This window comes from Fringilla coelebs, assembly GCF_963513975.1.
Source record: "Fringilla coelebs genome assembly, chromosome: 7".
Taxonomy (NCBI): domain Eukaryota; kingdom Metazoa; phylum Chordata; class Aves; order Passeriformes; family Fringillidae; genus Fringilla; species Fringilla coelebs.
In genome coordinates, this window is record NC_140035.1 from 5,176,113 (window position 1) to 5,194,974 (window position 18,862).

General features: G+C 42.9%; 1 protein-coding gene across 1 annotated transcript in view; it reads left to right on the forward strand.

The window, feature by feature from the left end:
* Positions 1–1,925: 1,925 nt before the first annotated feature.
* LOC311156081 (von Willebrand factor D and EGF domain-containing protein-like) overlaps positions 1,926–18,862 on the forward strand; it is a gene marked incomplete at its 3' end in the record, with an annotated part of 152,569 nt that continues 135,632 nt past the window's right edge. Inside the window, exon 1 of the mRNA XM_084209764.1 lies at positions 1,926–2,165. Within this exon, the coding sequence (XP_084065890.1) occupies positions 2,069–2,165 (97 nt within the window). The 5' untranslated portion in view covers positions 1,926–2,068. The remainder of the gene's footprint in view (positions 2,166–18,862) is intronic.

The window sequence follows — 18,862 nt, forward strand, 5'->3', positions numbered from 1 at the left end:
AGAACACAGATAAGGGGAGAAGAAAATCTCCAAAATTTTCCCTTTTCTCCTGTTGACCTCAATACCTTCCATTTGCTTCTTTTTTTTGCCTGGTTACTTTTGTTTTCTGTAAACAGACAACTAAAAAAGGCTGGACTGATTTTGGAAAACTCTCTTTGCTGGAAATTGGTTTTGATTACCAATATTTTGGCAAGGATAAATCTCACCCTTCGACAGATTTCAGAGATGTCCCTTTTAGGCCAAAACTTAGAGTCAACATCCACACTGGACCCCTACCAGTGCACAGAAACTGCCACAAATAAATTCAAACATTAGCAGAGAAAGCCACAGAAAAGTAAAAATTGTGTACTGTTAAAAACAAATTATTTTCTTCCATTTACAGGAAACAGACAGAGATCTCTTATTAAAAAATATCAGAAATACTGGACTTGGAGTCTTGGTGATCTTGAAGGAATATAATCTAAACATCAGTGAAATTAATGGGAAAACTTCCAAAGACTCCCAAAGGGCTACAAGTCAGGCCTGTAAGATGGCTAATCCAATGAGACTGCTAAAACCAGTGATTCTGCAACAGCAAATCCAAAATCAAAATTAGGAACAAAGATTTAGAAGTTTCTTCTTAAATAACCTATTTTTTCCTCAAGGAATCCAAGAGTAAAACTCCTTGAGCATTGTAGTTAAGCCAAATGAACGACTTTTGAAACTCCATGGCTGTACTGCAAAATATTTTTAATGGCTTGGTGTGTGCTTTTCCATGAAATGCTCCTCACAGTGATTTGTGTGGAATGTTTACAGCCTTGCATAATATTCTCTTATCAGATAATTCACAATATCCTCACTTAAACAAGCAGACACGAGATATTTAAACTTGACAAGTCAGAGAAAAGGAGTGCTGGCAGGTATGGAAAACACTGTACAGTGGGTGGGGATGCAATATTTCCTAAATAAAACATTATGAATGTAAATATCAGAGTATAAAATGCAATCCAACAGCAAATTCATCTTGCTTTGCACTAAGGTGGGAACTGCATTGTCACAGAACAAACTCTGTTCACACTTAATAAAAGCAGGAACCATGTGCCAGCAACAGGGCACCTTGAGAGACCAAACTTCAGAAAAAAGTGATTGTGCTGATGTCTTTTTGGGGCTACCTAAAGCAGAGGGCAGGCAAAATTAAGAGAATAAAAAGCAGTTATATTCCTTGAAGGGCCTCCAGGTACATTCTGGGGAGATGAAGCCCCCCAGGGGCTACACCCAAATTGGACCATGGGTCATGGGTTATCTTAGAAGTTTGGACCATTTGAATATTGGGGGTTAATATTCCCATTACAGCTTCAGGTAATGAAGTTATTTAGCCCCAGTTTGCTCCCCCTCCCCAGATCACTTCTGTTTTCATCTCTCAGGGCCTGAGACAGAAAGGTGCCCTTGGTTCTCAAGCCTGGAGAGGAATTGTTGTGTCTGACCAAAGTGTGAAGACAGCAGCTAATGCTCTGTGTGGAGTTCAGAGCTGTACACTAAAGAATTGCAGGATTACAGATATATGAAAAATATAAAATCTAAAATCCTAAGGCATCAGAGCAACCTGAGTGATGGAATTCTTTGTGCTCTATCCTGTCACTCTGGCTGCTGTGGTGACACTGAAAAGCACCTCTCACTTCTCAGACGTGACTGCTGTGATCTCCAAACCCTGAGGAGCAGCACAGCACGTTCCTAGCCCAGCTCCTTTGGGATCAGCTCCCCCAGCCAGGCTCGGGCTGTCCTGGAGCTCTGGGGACAAACCCAGGCAGCTGCAGCCACAGCAGCTGCAGGGACACGTGTGCTCTGTGTGCTCTGTGTGAGTGTGTGTGTGGCTGGAGGCTTCCCTCCTGGAAATTCTGGCATTAATGACACATTAAGCCCTCTCCAAGAGAGTGCATTGAAAAGAAAGAAAGAAAGGCGGGGAGAAAAAAATAAATAAATAAATAAAGATTTGAAACAGGCAGGCAGGCTGATGGCTTTGCCTGTAAAGTTTAGGACTTGAGAAGTTAACTTGTAAGCAACTGCAGGGGTAAAAGCTGCCTTGGACACCATGCAGGAGCCCTTCCCTTCCCATCAGCATCTCCAGCTCGCTGCCTGCCTCTGCTGGATTCCCTTGCTGGCCATTAGCGCTGAGTCAGCCACATCAGGTAAGGATTTTGTGCTTTTTAATTACCTGATGGTCGTCTGGGGGATGGGGCTCATGTGTGCTTGAAACTGAGATGATCTTGTTTGCTTTTGCGTGTGGGTTAGAGTGACAGAGGGCTATTATTAGAGAAACAGGATGGAAGTAAGGTTAAAATAAACAACTAAAGTAATGAAGAAGGTCACAGTGAAAGCCAAGCACACGATGTATATTGATTATTACAGGACATTCCCTTTTCTTTGCTACATTTTTTTTTAACAAAAAAAAAAATTAAAACCTGTGAAAATCCTTACTTCCTACTAGAAACACAAAAGTCAAGTTATTTAAGGAGTATACATATTTTCCCATAAATGGAATAAATGAAACAAACCATAAAAGAAAAAAAAAAAGGCTTTAAAATAGCATTCTATTCCTCTAGGAAAGAATTATATACACCATATATCAGAGGAACATTATAGATTAGTTAATTACACATATAATAATCATACACAGCTCTACAGCCTCTGGCAATAAAAAGTTCTTGAGCAATTTCTCTACTACTGTACACATTAAATGTGAGTCTTGTTTCACTCTAGCAGAGAGTTTGAAGGGGACATAGATTTCACACATGTGGCTTGTTTATACAGCTTTATTAATTGGACACAAAAATACATTGAGAATCATGTTAGACATTATTCAGCCAGTGAAAAGTGAGTTAATAAAAGAAACTGAGAAAAGCAAAGAGCGTAGTGCTGTGAGTGATTACGGATTCAGCCTTGGCAAACTCTGCAGAGGCACTCCCCCTTAAAGAAAATGGGCTGTAATATTTTACAATATTTAATTCCAGCAGAGTCCCAACTGGTCTTAACAGTGACTGTCAGCCAGCACTCATTAGCTCTAGGAAGATAAAACAATTTGGGCTCTCCTCACTTGAATATCAAAGGGTCACCCAGAAAGTTCTGCAGGACCAAACTCAAAGCAAATGACCTTATCGCCTTTATCTTCAAACAATGCCTTTAATTTCTGAAACCTTTTGAAGGGTTGCCAGTTTTGTGGAGTGTAGCAGCAACTTATCTGATAGAACAGGCTTTTCATCAGGGGGAAACGACCTTTTAACTCCTAGTAACTAAGTAACTGCGTTTGCCACTGTATTTTTCCTGCTGCAGGTAATATGTGTGGATCTACTTCTTACACTGGGAACACAAAAGAATTAGGTATTGTGCTGTCTCTTAGGTGATGCAGAAGGATTCATCAGGCTTGTTGTGTGGTTTGGTGGTTTTTTTTTTTCCATAAAGTGAACTTGAAGTAAATGAAACTGCTCAAAAAAGTTTACATGCTGGCAGATTGGGTTGTGACACTACAAGGATGTTAACAGAGCCATATGCTGTTTGCTTTTGTACTCTAATAAAGCTACTCATCCCACAAGAATTTAATGGGGAATAAGAAAGATCTGACCAAAGAGCTCTTTGCAAATGCTTTGCTAAAAAACAGAAGATGAAAAAGTAATTTAAAGACTAAAGAAGGACTTTATAATCTTCTGCACTCTTAATTTAGGTAATGAAGCTCCCTGTGAATGAGGGAACTCTCAGTATTTGGGGTTTTTACATTAAATCCCATGGCTGAGAAGCACAAAAATGTTACCAACAGTACCCATAGCTGCTCTCTATTACAGGACTAAGCATCAGGGACAAAAGCAGCTCAGTGAATCAAAGACGTGGGAGGCCTGACACAGCACAGCTTGTCAGACTTTTCTGAGATGAAATTCTGTAAATAAGTCAGTCAAGAGAAAAAGGCAATAGATTTTTTTACAGTGGTATCTTACAGAAAAACATTTGTCTTAAAATAGTTGCTTGTAACATCACCAGCAAAAAGGAATTTCTCCCCATCCCCTCTGGAGCCTTTTCATAATGTACAGCTGAGAAAGATTTTAATTTGGATATGGGTTTCCTGCAAAGGTACCCTCGAAGCTCCCAAAATCCACTGAGGCTTCACTGCAAGGTGTTACATATGAAGTAAACTCAGCTACAATTAATTGTTTGCAATTTTACTCCTGTGGGTTTCCCTCAACTCTGAAATGCACAAGAAGAAATCTGAGAGGATCAGAGGTGGAGAAAGGGGAGAGGATGGTGTCAGGGGAAGGTGAGGTGCCTACAGCCAGCATGGAAAGATGGTGTGTTTCCAGTGACCCAAGTGGTCTAATTTGTTTTAAGAAAGTAAACGGAAATAGTCCAAATATGGAAAATAGTCAAAATGGAAATAAGCAAAAACCACTCAGTATATCCTGCAATTACAGGACTCCTGGTCTTGTTTTGCACAGGAGTGAAATGAAAATCAGAGTATCTAATTTGCTTTGTGTTCTACCCAAAAGCAACCCATGATTTCACCGTGAGCTTCTGCTATTTACCACTCTGCACTGTGCTAAAATCGAGAATCAATTCATTAGACACTGCTCATAACAGTACAGGACATCCACAGCCAAAATGTTTCCCCTAATGGTCCAGTTCCTCAAAGTTATTTTGTCTGAGGATGCCAAACCTGAAGAAGCATTGTGCACATCCAGCTGCCCTGGCAATCGATGGGAGCTGAGACAAATCAGTGTTTGCTGCTGGCCTGACAGGACAGATCACTGCAGAGAGGCAGCATCATCCCTCTGCCCTCCTGATGGCATGGCCACCTCAAGGTCACGGGGAAAACCCTCTGGTGGGGCTGAGATGGGGCCCAGGAGTCACAGCCCAGCCCCATCAGCTCTGGCACGGCTCAGACCTGGCACAAAAAACATTTTGAGGGCAATAAAAACGCTCAGCCCCTCACCAACCTCCCTGCAAAGACTCAGTCCAATGGCCACACACAAACTCCAGGGGACACAAAGCATTTCTGGTGGGTTTTAGTCTGCTTCACGTGTTTTAGTGCTTGAAATTCCCCCCAAATTCCCTTTGTTTTCAGTGAGGAATGATCCATTTGCCTTCCAAAGTGATGTAAGTAAGTTCTTTATCATACAAATATAGCAGGAGAGCAGAAGGAAAAGTTAATCCTGAATTAGCTTTATTAGAAACAGAATTATTTTCCAGCTTTTCCTACTTCTTCCTAGACCACTTCTGCAGCCTATTAAAATAATTTGAGCATTGGAAATGGCTCTTTGCTCCAGATACATTTCCTCCCTTTTTTTTTTTTTTTTTCCCCATTATCTTGCTGCCTCAAAAGGCTGGGAACATTGTGGAAATGCCATTTTGTTGATTTTGGACTGGGTTTGTACTGCATCTCTTAGAATTTTTTTTTCTGGGAAAAGTCCTCAAGGCAGCCAGATTACTGATTTTGTCTAAAAATTTGTTTTCCTGGAAGATTTGTACTGACTTTTTTGGTACTTACTAGCTGGATGAAGTGTCTTGTCACCGAACAGAATTTGGTGTTGGGCACTGCCAGTCCTCTGCAGAAATGGATATTGTCTTGAACATGGTTTGCAGCACATTGCTTGTTTAATGATTTTGAAGGTTTATTTTTTTTTTAAGTAGTATATTTTACCTTTATTTATGACCTTTATTAATGTCACTGTGACAGCTACATTATGTGCTAAGCCTCAGGTAGAGATTATTTATGGTGAAATCTGAACAAACATGGATTGGATTGAAGGATGTTTTTATCTGTCTCTGAAACAGCAATAAAGCCATGTGTTAGTGCAGGCAATTGTTTGTACAGCTTTTCTGGGAAGAGTTTTCTACGTGGAGCTCTTAGGAGATTTACTTAATGAGAGTATGTACTCATTTGCTTCTTTCTGACACATCTTATTTTGATTATTCTGACGTCTATTACTTTGATTGCTGTGTTCACACTGCATGGCATCCACAGGGAGCCACCAGGGAATATTCTACATATTGAAAGGGAAAAAAAAATTGATTGCCTAATATAGCTGAGGGATTGTAGTAGTCTGCTCTGCTCCTTTTGCTGGTTTTATATTAATTCATTGATTGAGAATGAGTTTGGTTGTTTTTTTTTTCCCTACAAAGCAGCTTCCAAAAGCTAGATAGCAAATTATCTGCTTACCACAATAATGTAATGCATCTCCTGTGGTAGCTGGAGTGTTTTACAACTCAACTGTCCCTTGGCAGCTGTGTGTGCTGGCTGTTTCAGTAAATGCCCCCTCCTGCAGGATTTGATAATCATTTCAGTGGCCACTGCACTTCCCCCTGTCTGTGAAACCTCTGTCATCATAACTTTTAAAACTCTCACTCACAATTGTTAAATATACAAACCCTCCAGTTTCAGATAATTTTCAGTCTTTTGCCAGGTTCAGTATTTTCAATTGATCATGCAGCAGAAATGTCACCGACATGTTTTGTGAAAAACCCTTTCCTTGGGGTTTTTCCCCCTGAGAAGCTGAGAGGCCTCAGGAACAACATGTGAACAATGATTGTCTGCTGCTGTGGGATTGAGCAGGTGGATCTGGGATTGGTCTCATGTGGTTGTTTCTAATTAATGGCCAATCACAGTCCAGCTGTCCGGACTGTCTGGGTCAGTCTGAGCCTTTTTTATCATTCTTTTTCTATTCTTAGCTAAGCCTTCTGATGAAATGAAATCTTTTCTTCTATTCTTTTAGTATAGTTTTAAATATAATATATATCATAAGATAATAAATCAGCCTTCTGAACATGGAGTCTACATTCTCATCTCTTCCCTCATCCTGGGGCACCTGTGATCACGGTCACAGCAGAAATTCACTGGGAAATTCACTGGAGTGCCCAGAGCATCCCCAGGCTGGAGCAAAGATGTGCTGGGCTCCCCCTGCCCTCCCAGGGTGTGGGTTCAGGGGCAGGACAGGCTGTGCCACCCCCTGTGGGCTCAGAATCTGCCCTCCCAGAGCTCCTCTGAGCCCCTCAGAGGGAGGAAGCTTTGCCATTCCCTTGGGATCACAGCCAGAGGCTGCCAGGATGCTCCCAGTGCTGGCTGTGGAAGGGTGAGGTTTGACTCAGCCCCAGTCCCTGCTGTGAAGGCACTGGGCTCTCAGCACTGCTGTGCTCAGGACAGCTGGGCTGGGGCTGCAGGCAATCCCAGCCATCTCCCAGAGGAATTTCACAGCTCCTTTCTCCTCCTGACACGATTGCTGCCTGACAGTACAAACAGCCCTGACATAAATCATCAATCTACTTACTGCCCACCCCAGTCCCTCACTGCTTCTCTGCCTTTCCCCAATAACTGATATCTTAATCATGAAAATCCCCCACAGTTCTTCCTGCTGCTTCCTGAAATCTGCTATCCACCAAGATTTCTTGTTCTGTTTGCTATTACCTCTACTCTGCATGGGTGTGGAGACACTTTCTCTCATTAATACACCTCTGACAACGTTATCCATCTGCTGTTTCCAAACAACTTCATCTTCTCTCTTAGATCTGAGCTTGCAGCTTTCCTCCTGAGAATACCAAGCACCCCCATGAGGTGCTGGAAGGATGTGAGGGGACCTGGAGAGTTGTCCTTGGTCAGCCCCACTCTGCTCCCAAGGCACAGAAACCCTCACAGGGGCAAAAAACTGGGTTGGAAGAAGGCAGAAAAAAAGCTGGAGGCAGAAACCCTAAGCACCTGATTAGCTGGAAAACAATCAGCTCTGGAAACAAAAAATCTGGGGTTTGTGGTAGCACCAGGTTTTGTTTTTTAAGACCCTTAGAAGACAACTTTATGTTGTTTTCAACTGAGTATGAAACAAAAACTCTGCAGTGCTGAAGAAGGTGGCACAGGGGACCTAAGCACAGGGAACATCCCCCTGGCCACCAGGGTTATCCCTGCTTCATGCAATCCTCATGCTGCAAGCAAAATTACTGCCACCACAAAAAGTGAACCTCACAAATCACAGATCCACCCATTAATGGGGGTTTTGCCTCTGAATTCCATCCCTGCTGCTACAGCCCACTCCTCACTGTGATTATTTGCATTACAGGTTATGTGAGTGCCCAAGAGCTCCCACTTCAGCATGAGCAACCACTGCTGATCCACACAGAGAGCTCTTCTTCTCTCTGATTGCTTTCACAACTGCAAACATTGAAAAATTTAAATATTTTTCCACTGAGACATAACCAGGAGAAGCCCAAAGTGTTAACTGATTTTTGTTGATCACTGCTGACAGGAAAGATGTTGTGTTTCAGGATACAGGAGCTGGATCAATCTCTCCTGTCACAGGCAGGTGCCCCCAGAGCTGCTCCATCGATTATGCCACAGAGAAGATCTTATCTGAACTGCTTCACTTCCTATTAGCAATTAAATACATCTTGAAATGAGGGCTTGGGTGTCAGTCTCCCATGTGTTCAGCAAAGGTATAAATACCTGTGATGGACAGCAGCTTCAATCATTCTATGGCACAATTTATATATGCTATTAGAAAAAATAAAAATAATAATAAAGCAGTTCTGGCATAGTTAGATGAGTAGATGGAATAGTCATCAGTTGATCAATTCATGTTGTTTTGGTCAAAACCTATGCCCAAGTGCATGAGCCATCAAATTCTTCCTCTCCTAACATAAAACCTTCAGCAACAATTAAATTTGCATTCAAATTTCTATAAAAAGTTTCATTAACAGCATATAAAATAAACAACACTTAAAATTCCTGACCAGCTCTAACCAGAACATACTTTTTTTTTTTTTTAAAGAAGAATGAACAAGCTGAATAAAAGGGGCAATAAATTTCAATTTTAGTAATGATACTTGTTTGTGAGTCCCCAGCAATGCAGAAAGGAGTGATTTATGTTCATTTATGCTTGGGAAGCAATGCTTTAACACACCAATTTTCAGCTTCTTTTTTTTAACCAGAGGTCCTTTTATGCCAAAAGAAAGCCATGGACTATCCTGCATCCCCTATTGTTGTAAGCTTAAGGGAAGGCATAAGACAACTAGGTATTTTGCATGAAGAAAAAGGGATAAAGAGAACCTAATTTCTACTTTACAAAGAGCATCATTTTGCTTAAGGGACAGGACTCCTTAATTTGGGAGTCCCTGGAAGGGTGCTGGAGCTGGGGCAGCAGGCACACAGGGATGCATTGGAGCAATTTCTGTGTGAAGGGCTGGGGGCTCTTGGCTTATTTGTGACATGAGCTGAAATCTGACATCTAAGAGCCCCCATAACTTAAATAACACTTCAGCCTATAAGATATTCTTGGGAACACCCATTTCCTGATATCAGAGGCCCTGAGCAAGGGGCTGGAAATATATTCCCTGCATCCAGAGTGGGCAGCTGTGGATTGCAGAGGCTGCTCTTGATCTTGCTCTTTATTCATTTCCAATAACTTCTTCAAGGCCACGAGCTTATTCCTGCTCTTTAAAGCCACCTTCATTTCCTAAAGTGTTGCCTAGCACTAAAGTGCTCTGTTAAGCTGCTGCCATGTTTTTCCATTCTGGTAGAAATTATTGTTCTATATAGTTTGATTTTAAGAGTGCCTTCTGGCATCCATTTGGGGAAAAGGCACTACATAAAAGCAAAATCAATACAAGGGACAGTTATATTTCCTGAGCTTTTTCATTAGCTGTAAAATATACACATTCAAGGAGGGAGGAGGAAAGAATGTCATTTCTACCCAAACTGAAGGAGGACAAGACAAAGCGTGGGAGAACTTGCAGGACTGTTCACTGATGGCAGCACAGGCTGTGCACAGGCAGATCTCTGCTCCCAGCACATCCAAACACCCCTACAAGCACTGGCCTCTCCTGTGACAGGCACCAAGCCATTGGAAAAATGCAGAAATAGATCTATTTCAAATAGAGATTGATCCCTTGACTTGCTCCTAATTTTTGTGAAAGCCAATCTGACCATTGGCTGAATATTCACAGGCAAGCTTTGCCTTTGTTCAGCATCAAGAATTTGGCTTGGCATCATTTTATTGTTCTTTTCTTCATTCTTTCTCAATCTCCACTGAGCTCCACCCATGTTATCTTTGCTCAAAATATCCCAAAATATTCATCTTTTGACCTGAGCAGACTGTCAGGTCAAAAGGTGATGTAAAGTCCTCATCACCCCACGTGATATATTTTCTAAGATTTGCAAGCAAAGAGCTGGAACAAGTTCTGAATAGCTGTAATCTGTATTTCTATGATTTTGAACTTAAAGATATTGTAGTAAGTTTTTATCAGAATCAAATTATTGGTGCTTGGTTAAAGCCCAGCTGAAAAATTAAAATTCAGACTGCTAAATTAGTCAGTATTCTGACACAGGTTGCCAAACTAGAAAGGCAAACATCTTATTTTAGCTCGGAGTAAAATTTCAAATCACAGTGTCCATTCAGTATCAGCGTGCAATTATAGGAGTGAGGAATTGCACACAAGCCTTTCTTTTTTTCACTCTCTTTTTTTTTAATACAGACCCTCTACAATGGCATTTTCATTAGCAGGAAATACCTGTTGTCTGTAGAAAAATAATTTGTCTTGCTTTTTGAAGACTAAATTACCTTTTCTAAAAGATTAGCTGAAAAACACTGTATAAATTCGTAGGCATTCCAGGTTAAATAACAAAGTTCTGCTTCTTTCTGGTGACCCCTAGTGATGCATTTTGTGAGAGAGTTCAAGAGTAAACCCAGCATGTTATTTATTTCTGAAAGGCAGATAAGGCATCTGGAAGATTTTATCTGTGTGATTTTGCCACTAGCCCATAATTCAGGGAACTGGAAAGTAAAGGCCCAGGAAAGTCATCAGTGTGTGATGGTTGATTTGAAACCCAAGTGGAGGAACGTGAGCTGGCAGTCCCAGACAGCAGCAAGCAGCAGAGCAGCAGCTGGGGGACAGCCTAAAATCAGACTTTTGGGTTCCAGGGGCCACTTTCATGCTGTGCTTATCATCAAGGAGTTTTTACACAGCTCTGCCCATATTTGCCCCGTGATCTCAGTGCTGTCATTGAAAGAAACTCCCATCCTGTTTTGGCTCCTCTCAGGGCTCAGCTGAGGTCAAACAAGAATTGGGCAGCAAGATGGGAGAAAAAGCAGCCGTTGATAAGAATTTCATTTTTATTTTCACAGATATCTGACACAGAGATCAAAACTCATTTCAGACTCGTTTCAGGGGGTGCAGCAGAAGGATGGATGCCTCTCTCCCTGTTGGCCATTGTGTTCCATGACTGAGGCAGAGCTTGCTGAGCAGTAAATCCAGCAGGAGAGAGCTCCTTGCTGCATTCCAGGGCAGGGCTGGGTGGGAGAGCCTGAGCCCCCAGCCAGCCCTGCCCTGCAGTCTCACACTGTGCCCCACACAAAGAGAATTCACAGAACTCACAGATTGACCAGGTTGGAAGAGACCTCTGAGATCATGGAGTCCAACCCAGCCCTGACATCTCAGCTAAACCCTGCACCCAGTGCCACATCCAGGCTGTGTTAAACTCCCCCAGGGATGTTTAACAGCCCAGGCAGCAATTCCAGTGCTTGATCAGGAGACTTCTGTGTGCCCAAGTCCCTCTGCTCAAGCCAAGGGCGTGAGAGGAGCTCTAGCAGAAGGTTTTGGTTCTGCTGTGCCTCCTATCCCTGTCCAGGGACTCTGCTTCCTTCCTGCCCTGCCTCGTCCATCCCACCTGCTGTTCTCCAGCTCCTGCTCAGTCTGTTCCTTGGATATTTTTCCAGGGGAAAAGGGTAGGAAAGCATTTCATGCTTCATCTCTAATCACAGAATCACTGGGTTGGGAGAGACCTCCAAGATGATGGAGTCCAGCCCAGCCCCAGCATCCCAACTCAACCCTGGCACCCAGTGCCACATCCAGGCTTTGTTAAACACACCCAGGGATGGGGACTCCACCACCTCCCCAAGGAAACCATTCCAGAACTTTGTCACTCTTTCTGTAAAAATCTTAATCATCGCAGCAGCAAGGTGGAATTGACATTTTTAGCAGTTTTTTGCATGTCTCTCTGTACCCTGCTCAAACAATTGAGTCTTGGTTTGATAGTGCATGGAAATAGAAGAGCGCGTGTCTAATTTTAAATTTGTGTTATTTAACATGCAATGCCATGTGAAATTCAGGGCTGTTGGTCCTGTCCAGCTCCACTGATTTTCACTGGGAACAGAACAGCCATACAGTGAACAGGGTTTGGCTCATTTTTTCATTGTAACAGCTGTCCTCAAACTCATTTTCATTAAAAAAACATTGAGATCAGCCTTACATGTCACAGATTCCCCTTTGCAGAGTTTTACATTTTTTTCTCCTGAATCAACCTATTGAAAAAATAACATTCATCATCTTGATATCTGTATTACTAATGCAAAGGAAGGCAAGAAAATTCCCCTTCTGTTTTTACAGCAGAAAATTTATTGCAGGTTTCCAGAATCTGGAGTGATTAAGTCATATTAAAGACATTTCTGTCTTCTAAAATTTTATATTTGGTTAAAGAACACAGTTTGATTTTGTATGTGACAATATTTCTTCACTGTAATACAAACATTACTGTCCTTCCCCAATGGGTCACAATGAAGTCAATAAAATATGCACAGAAGAAATGCAAGCAGCATTTGGCTCAATATAAAGATTGATAATGTAACCACCTAAAAAAAGTACTTTTTATCATCATAAGTCTCTCCTGATTTTTTATAGTTTTCAGTGAGCAAAACAATCCATCATACTTGAACTTCATACACGTTCCTGGAGCCAATATTTAGTACAAGTCAATTTTTAATTATGATATTTTTATAAAACCCACAATTTATTTCCTGACTTTGTAAAACACTTTAAACAGCAAGCCGTGGATATAAATTATGCAAATCTCAAGGGACCCCAGATTCATTAATCTGACTGGATTCCACAGCAAAGCAGAGCACAGCACAATTGCCTGGCTCTCCCTCTGAACCCCAGAGCAGCAAAGATGGGCACAGCACTGAGGCACAGTGGGAAATCACCATTTTCCTTGGCAGCAGAGTGATTTTTAACCTTTTGAATAAAGTGCCCATTATGCCTAGAATACCTGTGGCACTCTCACTTTTAGGGCTAAAGGGAAGTGGGTGTTTAACAGTGAAAGGAGCACAAAGGTTCTCATCCACAGCGCTGCACAAAGAGCAGGGAAGCCCTGGTCCAAAGCACTGAGCTCGACAGCCAGCCTGTCCCTGTGGCTGTGGCTGTGCCATTCCTACAGACAGCCACAGCCAACCCTGCTGGCAGCAGAAGGAAATCTGCCCAGGAGGGCTGAGAGCCCTTTGGGAGCAGCAGCCTCGTGCTGGCTTTCCCCCTGACTTTGAAGGAAAACCAGAAATGTCCCTTGTGCCAAGCCCCTTCCCTGTGGCCTTTTACTGCAGAGCTGCTAGAATGGCTTTTCCCCAAGCTGTGTGAAGCACAAATTCTCTTTTCTCCTTCCCACCTCCCATTCTGCTCCTTTCCCAGGCGATCTCGCCTCTCCAGACCCAGCACCTGCTCCTCTCACTTAAGCCAGCTCGCCTGTGCCTCCTTGAAAACATTTTTCTTTTTGTTTTCCAGCTGTTGTCTCTTTGGGTGGCCACCCCAGTCCTCTCCAGCTGCTGTCTCTCCAGGCACAGCTGTGCTGGCTGCATCCCCTCCCCTCCTCTGTGTGCATGGACATGTCCTGCATCCTTCTGGAGCTGATGCTGCTGCAGCAGCCCTCAGCTGTGGCAAGGACAACAAGAGCAGGGATGAATGAGGATCATTTCTGCTCGGGCACAGGAGGGAGAATCACAGGATTTAGCCTGTGTTCTTTAAGAAAAAGAGTATTTTGTGTGTCTCCATTTATTTTTTTTTTCTTTTAAAAGTAGGATGGGGTTATTGTCTGGGTCTCATGGACTAACATCACCCAAGTTCCTGTAGAGCAAAGAGAAGAGGAGCTAGGAAGGCAAAGCACCCTGGCTGTTAATCCTTTCCAGCTTCTCTTGCTCTCAGTGCCTTTCCTTTCACTTTGTGAAACTTTGTGCAGGAGACCAGCAGGTGAGAGGGAGCAACTGCAGCATCTGAGGCCATTCCTAAAATGTAGTTGGAGAGTAGAGCACGATGGCTTAAAAAAAAAATAAAATCCAATGGCTCTTTTACCTTTCCTAGGGGACAATTCCCACACATGCTCCATTCTTTTTTCAGCACTTGAAACAGTTTCTCTTCCTATTTACAGAGTAAGATATACAGTCTGTGCTTCAGTTCATATTTTCTGAACTTCAGATGCTCTTCTCCATATTCAAATATCTCACAGGCAAATGCATATCCTTATTTATACTTCTTATATTAACCCAGTTGCATGGTGACTATAAAATTCCATAATAAGAAATAAGAGCTCTCATTGCACATTCACAAAGCCCTCCAAAGAACAGAGGAAGAACAGGCCATAAGCCTCATAAATCCAACTTAATTTATTCATAGGAAGGGTGTAAAAATCGGATATTTTTATATGCCAGGATATTTATGATAAGATGGTGAATGTATAAACCTCCCCCGACAATAATTCAATAATTGATGATAAAATAACAAAATAGATAACAGGTTTCAAAGTTCTTGCATCAGAAGAGTGAAATATTGTAAACAATAACATGGTTGGTAAGCATTCAATCAAATCTGCAGTGGGTGAGGGCAAGAATATATTCTCAAAACTTTCAGAGTTCTCGGATCCCCTGATCCAGAATCCTCCAGCTTCACTGCTTCAGTGTCTGCAGCAACAGGCAGACATTTTCCTCTCATTAAATATCCCCAAGTAGCCTGGGGGCAGAGATTCTTGCACCATGGTCATTTCTGGTCTCCAGAAATCTTTTCAGGCATTATATCCACAGGAGAAAGAAGGTGGTAGGAGAGACCTGTTTTCCCAGTCAGTGTGGCTGGGGCTGTCTCTGGTTTTTTGCCTGCCACACAGAGGACTTGTTTTGGTCACACCCACGTTCTGAGACAGAGAAAAGTGAGGATTTGGCCACTGCCAGCACACAGAGCTGCCTCAGTGACAGGGCAGATGCCCCTCCTGAACCAACCATGCCATGGCTCTTGCTCAGGTCAAGTCCCTTGCTACAGAGGCAAGGGACAAATCCATCTTGGAAAAGGGATATTTTGCTCAAATCACCGAGCTCTTTACCTTTCAAAAGAAAGAAATTCCCTATTTTCCACCTCAAATATGGTCACAGATGTTGCCCTGAAAGCAGATGTTCTCACCACATTCTCCCCTAGCCCAAGTTCCCCTCCCTGCTAGGCACATATCAGCAACACAAAATGCATCCTCCCTTTCCCTTTTGCTAGGCTAAGCAAATTAATTTCAACCTATACTTTAAAAAGCAAGCTCTTCATTCTCCTGATTATCCTAATAGCCTTTCCCACTGCTTGTGCAAATCAGAACAAGCAGGCAGGGATCCAAATGAGCTCTGTACAGTGGCACTAATTTAACTGTTGCTCTCCTGTATTTCCAGCACTGAGAGCAGCTTTTCACACTGCAGAGGGAGCAGTCACCTGGTGGATCAGATCAGCCTTTTCTTTTTGACCCAATTCTATTGTTAATTCTCAGGCTGGCTATGTGCTGCTCTGCCCTGGGAGTGGTCAAGGCTCATTTCTATGTGAGCAGGACTTAAAAGGGTTTTTGGAGATGATTCTGGATAGCTGTGCACAAGACATGTGCCTGCTCAATTCAATGGTGTTTGCTACAGGAAGGAGGGAAATGAATGTGCAGCAACAAAGGAAATTCTGTGACTCAGCTAGAAAGGCAAAAATCCAGTAAATATCAGTCTTTAGGATAATAGCTTCCACTGCTCAGCTGTTCTTCACAGGTTCTTCATCTAAAGCCTCTGTGGCACTCACTGAGGAGAGAGAATTCAACCCACAGAGCCTCACAGGAGAAAAGGATGCACACTCTGGGCCCACTTCTCAGCCACTCAACAATTATTAACGCTTTTTCTTGATCATTCAGATTAGAAATCAGGCAAACAGGACTTTTCTGCCTGGAAGCAAGCTTCTGATTTACAGTATTTCTGCTTTTAGAACCTATTTCTCCCATTTAAGATTGTTCAAGTGTTTGTCAAGGTCAGTTTTCTGTCAGGGGCCAGCCATGCAAAATTTGTGCTTGCGTGATTTTGTGTGATTATGAAATCCTCTTACTGCTCTCAGAAACTGCAGCACAAGCAATCACTCCTGCTTTGTTCTTCCCCATTTAAGTGGCTGTGAAACACTCCACGAAATGCAAATGCAGATCCTCCTGCTCCTTGCCTGGCAGCGGCTTACAAAACTGATGGGGAACCTTTTCACAGCTCTGCTTTATTTTATTTTATTTTTTTTCCCCCCAGGCATCCAGGTGAGTCTGTCTTTCTCTAGGAAAGATAAGGATCCCTGCCTGCCTTTTTAAAATCCAGCTTAGGGAGCAGCAGCCAGCACCACCAAAGCCCCTGTAGTTTGCCTGCCTCCACCTCCCAGAATAACATGCCATCCCCACGCCTGGGAGGGACCAATCCCACCCCTTTTTCAAAGTCAAAGAGGGGTTTTGAAGCTGCAGAACAACAATCCCATAGCCCAGATGGCCTTGGGGACCACCATGACTCCCTTGCCTTGTCCCTTGCTGTGCATTAAATACAGGAAAGTCAGACTAAATAGAGACATGCTGAAATAAAACACCTCTTTCTAGAGTGAATTAGATAATAATTTTATCCAAGAACTGAAGGAGAAGATTACTTATTGCTGTCTGGTGTCTGCAGAGAGCCACAGTCTCATCTTAATGGTGCTCTGGCACTCACACTTCAGTCCTCAGCAAGCACTCACAATTAACATAAAAAGGGTGCTTCTTATGCATTAGTTTCTGTATTTGACTTGAAGAGGCAGATGAATAAAAGTAAATAAATGTGAACTGTTAAAGCAGGGGACTTATTACGATTTTGGAAACAGGAGATGGAAGTTTTAATTGCAGACAGAAAGATTTTGAGATCATTGAGCTCACCTCCACCCGACTCTCATGGCTGTGGTTTCCCAAATCGAACCCCAGAATTCACAGCCAGGCTCAGCACCCACCCTGCTCAGAGCCTTTTCCACCAGCAGTAATGACCACAAATGAAACAGCCAAAAGCCCAGGTGGCTCTCCTGCAAATGTACATTTCAGAGCCCCAGACCTGATCCTGCAGCTGCCAGCTTCACCCTGGGAAAACCATTAGCAGCTGGCTTCACGTCTAGGAAAAGAAAATGAAATATGTTGCATTTTCACAGCCATCAATCAGCAGATGCAGTGCCAGGAAAGCTTCATAATGATGTAGATATCACCAACTGACTTTGCAAAAAAAAGAAAAAAAAAAGTAAAAAAGTATTTTTTGGAGGAAAACCTATGCAAAAAAACCCCAGCAACAGATGAGCTCAGTGCACACCTGTGTGTGCTGTGGTCCTTCCTTGCTTGGAGAGGAGAGGACTGAGGTCAGAAAGCACCTCCCCAGCCAGCCAGTGCCCACCCTGCTCCCCGAGGATGGCAGCAGGAGGGCACATTTCACATTTCACCCCCTCCCTGGAGCCATGGCAGGGGGCTCAGCCCCAGCCTCACATGATTAAATGAGTGCCTTTTCCTGCCCTGCTGAGCTTTCTATTATTCTGTGGAGAAGAGAGTTCTGATGGCAGGAAACCCTAAAATGGAAAAAAGGATGGAACTTTAGAGTTGCACAATGATGCAAGTAAGCCCAGAAATAAATTTAAAAGGAAAAAAAAAATCAATTAATAAAATGTCACTTTTGGCATTTGATGGGGTTTTCTTTTTCTTAATGTTCTGCAAAATGGCTGAATATTATCAGCAGCATCACTGCTCCTAAGTGTTGTATTTCCAAATGTTTTTTTTTCTGCTTTTACCCCTTTTTATTATCTTCACTGTTTTCCTGGGAGAGACACTGAAATGCCTGGCATGACTCACGCTGTGAGCAATCCTTCTGTGAGAACTGAACGAGAACAGGCTGATAACAAGGGTGATTTCATTAAAAAGAGCTCAGCCCGGTGACTGGTTATGGGATGCTATTGAAATTATGCATGCAGAACCCCAGCTCTGTCATGTTGGTTTAGCTCATGTTTTCCACGGCACAGGAGAAAGTCCCTTTGTCAGTTCAGTGAAGAAAGGTTGGAGATGATTGAGGTAAAACAGCAGGAGGAGACCAATATGATTAAGACACACGGCCAACTGCCCATGTATAACACAGTACTGGAGGGGAAAGCAGAGGGCAAACTAAAATGAAGTCAAAAGGACACAGGAGACAAGAGGTGACACTTACAGGACATGGAGAGGATGCACAGTGAGCTGGTTTGTACAGCAGGCAGAGTGCAGAATTGCCATGCCCTGTATTCAGATATCTCCTGTTAATATTGATGGGAACCCTGTGCTAACTAATGCTGGAATGGAGAGTCTGTTTGGTGAGCAGGCATGGAGAGAGGCATGTTTAATTAATTTTACAGTCGTGGGCAGAAAGGTCAGATGACAGCCTGTGAGTAAAATCCCCAGCAGCCAGATTGGACAAGAGAATAAAAAAAAAAAAGTACAAGAAAAAAAAAAAGTATTTGAGAGGAAAGCAAGGTCAAGTCTGGCCTCACTCTGGTGGTTGTTCACACCCCTCCAGCAGAAAATAAGGTCTTAATTTTGCTGCAGGTCACCAGGTAAGAACAGCCTTGTTGCAGGAAATCTTGGTCACTTCAGAGACAACACAGTTCACTTTAATTGATCCCTCTGGGCAGAACAGTGCAGGAACAAGTCACAGAACAGATGCTCACATGAGACATGGTTCCAGCAGGTGCTGAAGAGAGAGCAGCACTGCCTGGCACAGCCACACACCTCAGCAGTGGAAATGGCCACAAATGCACGTGTTCATCA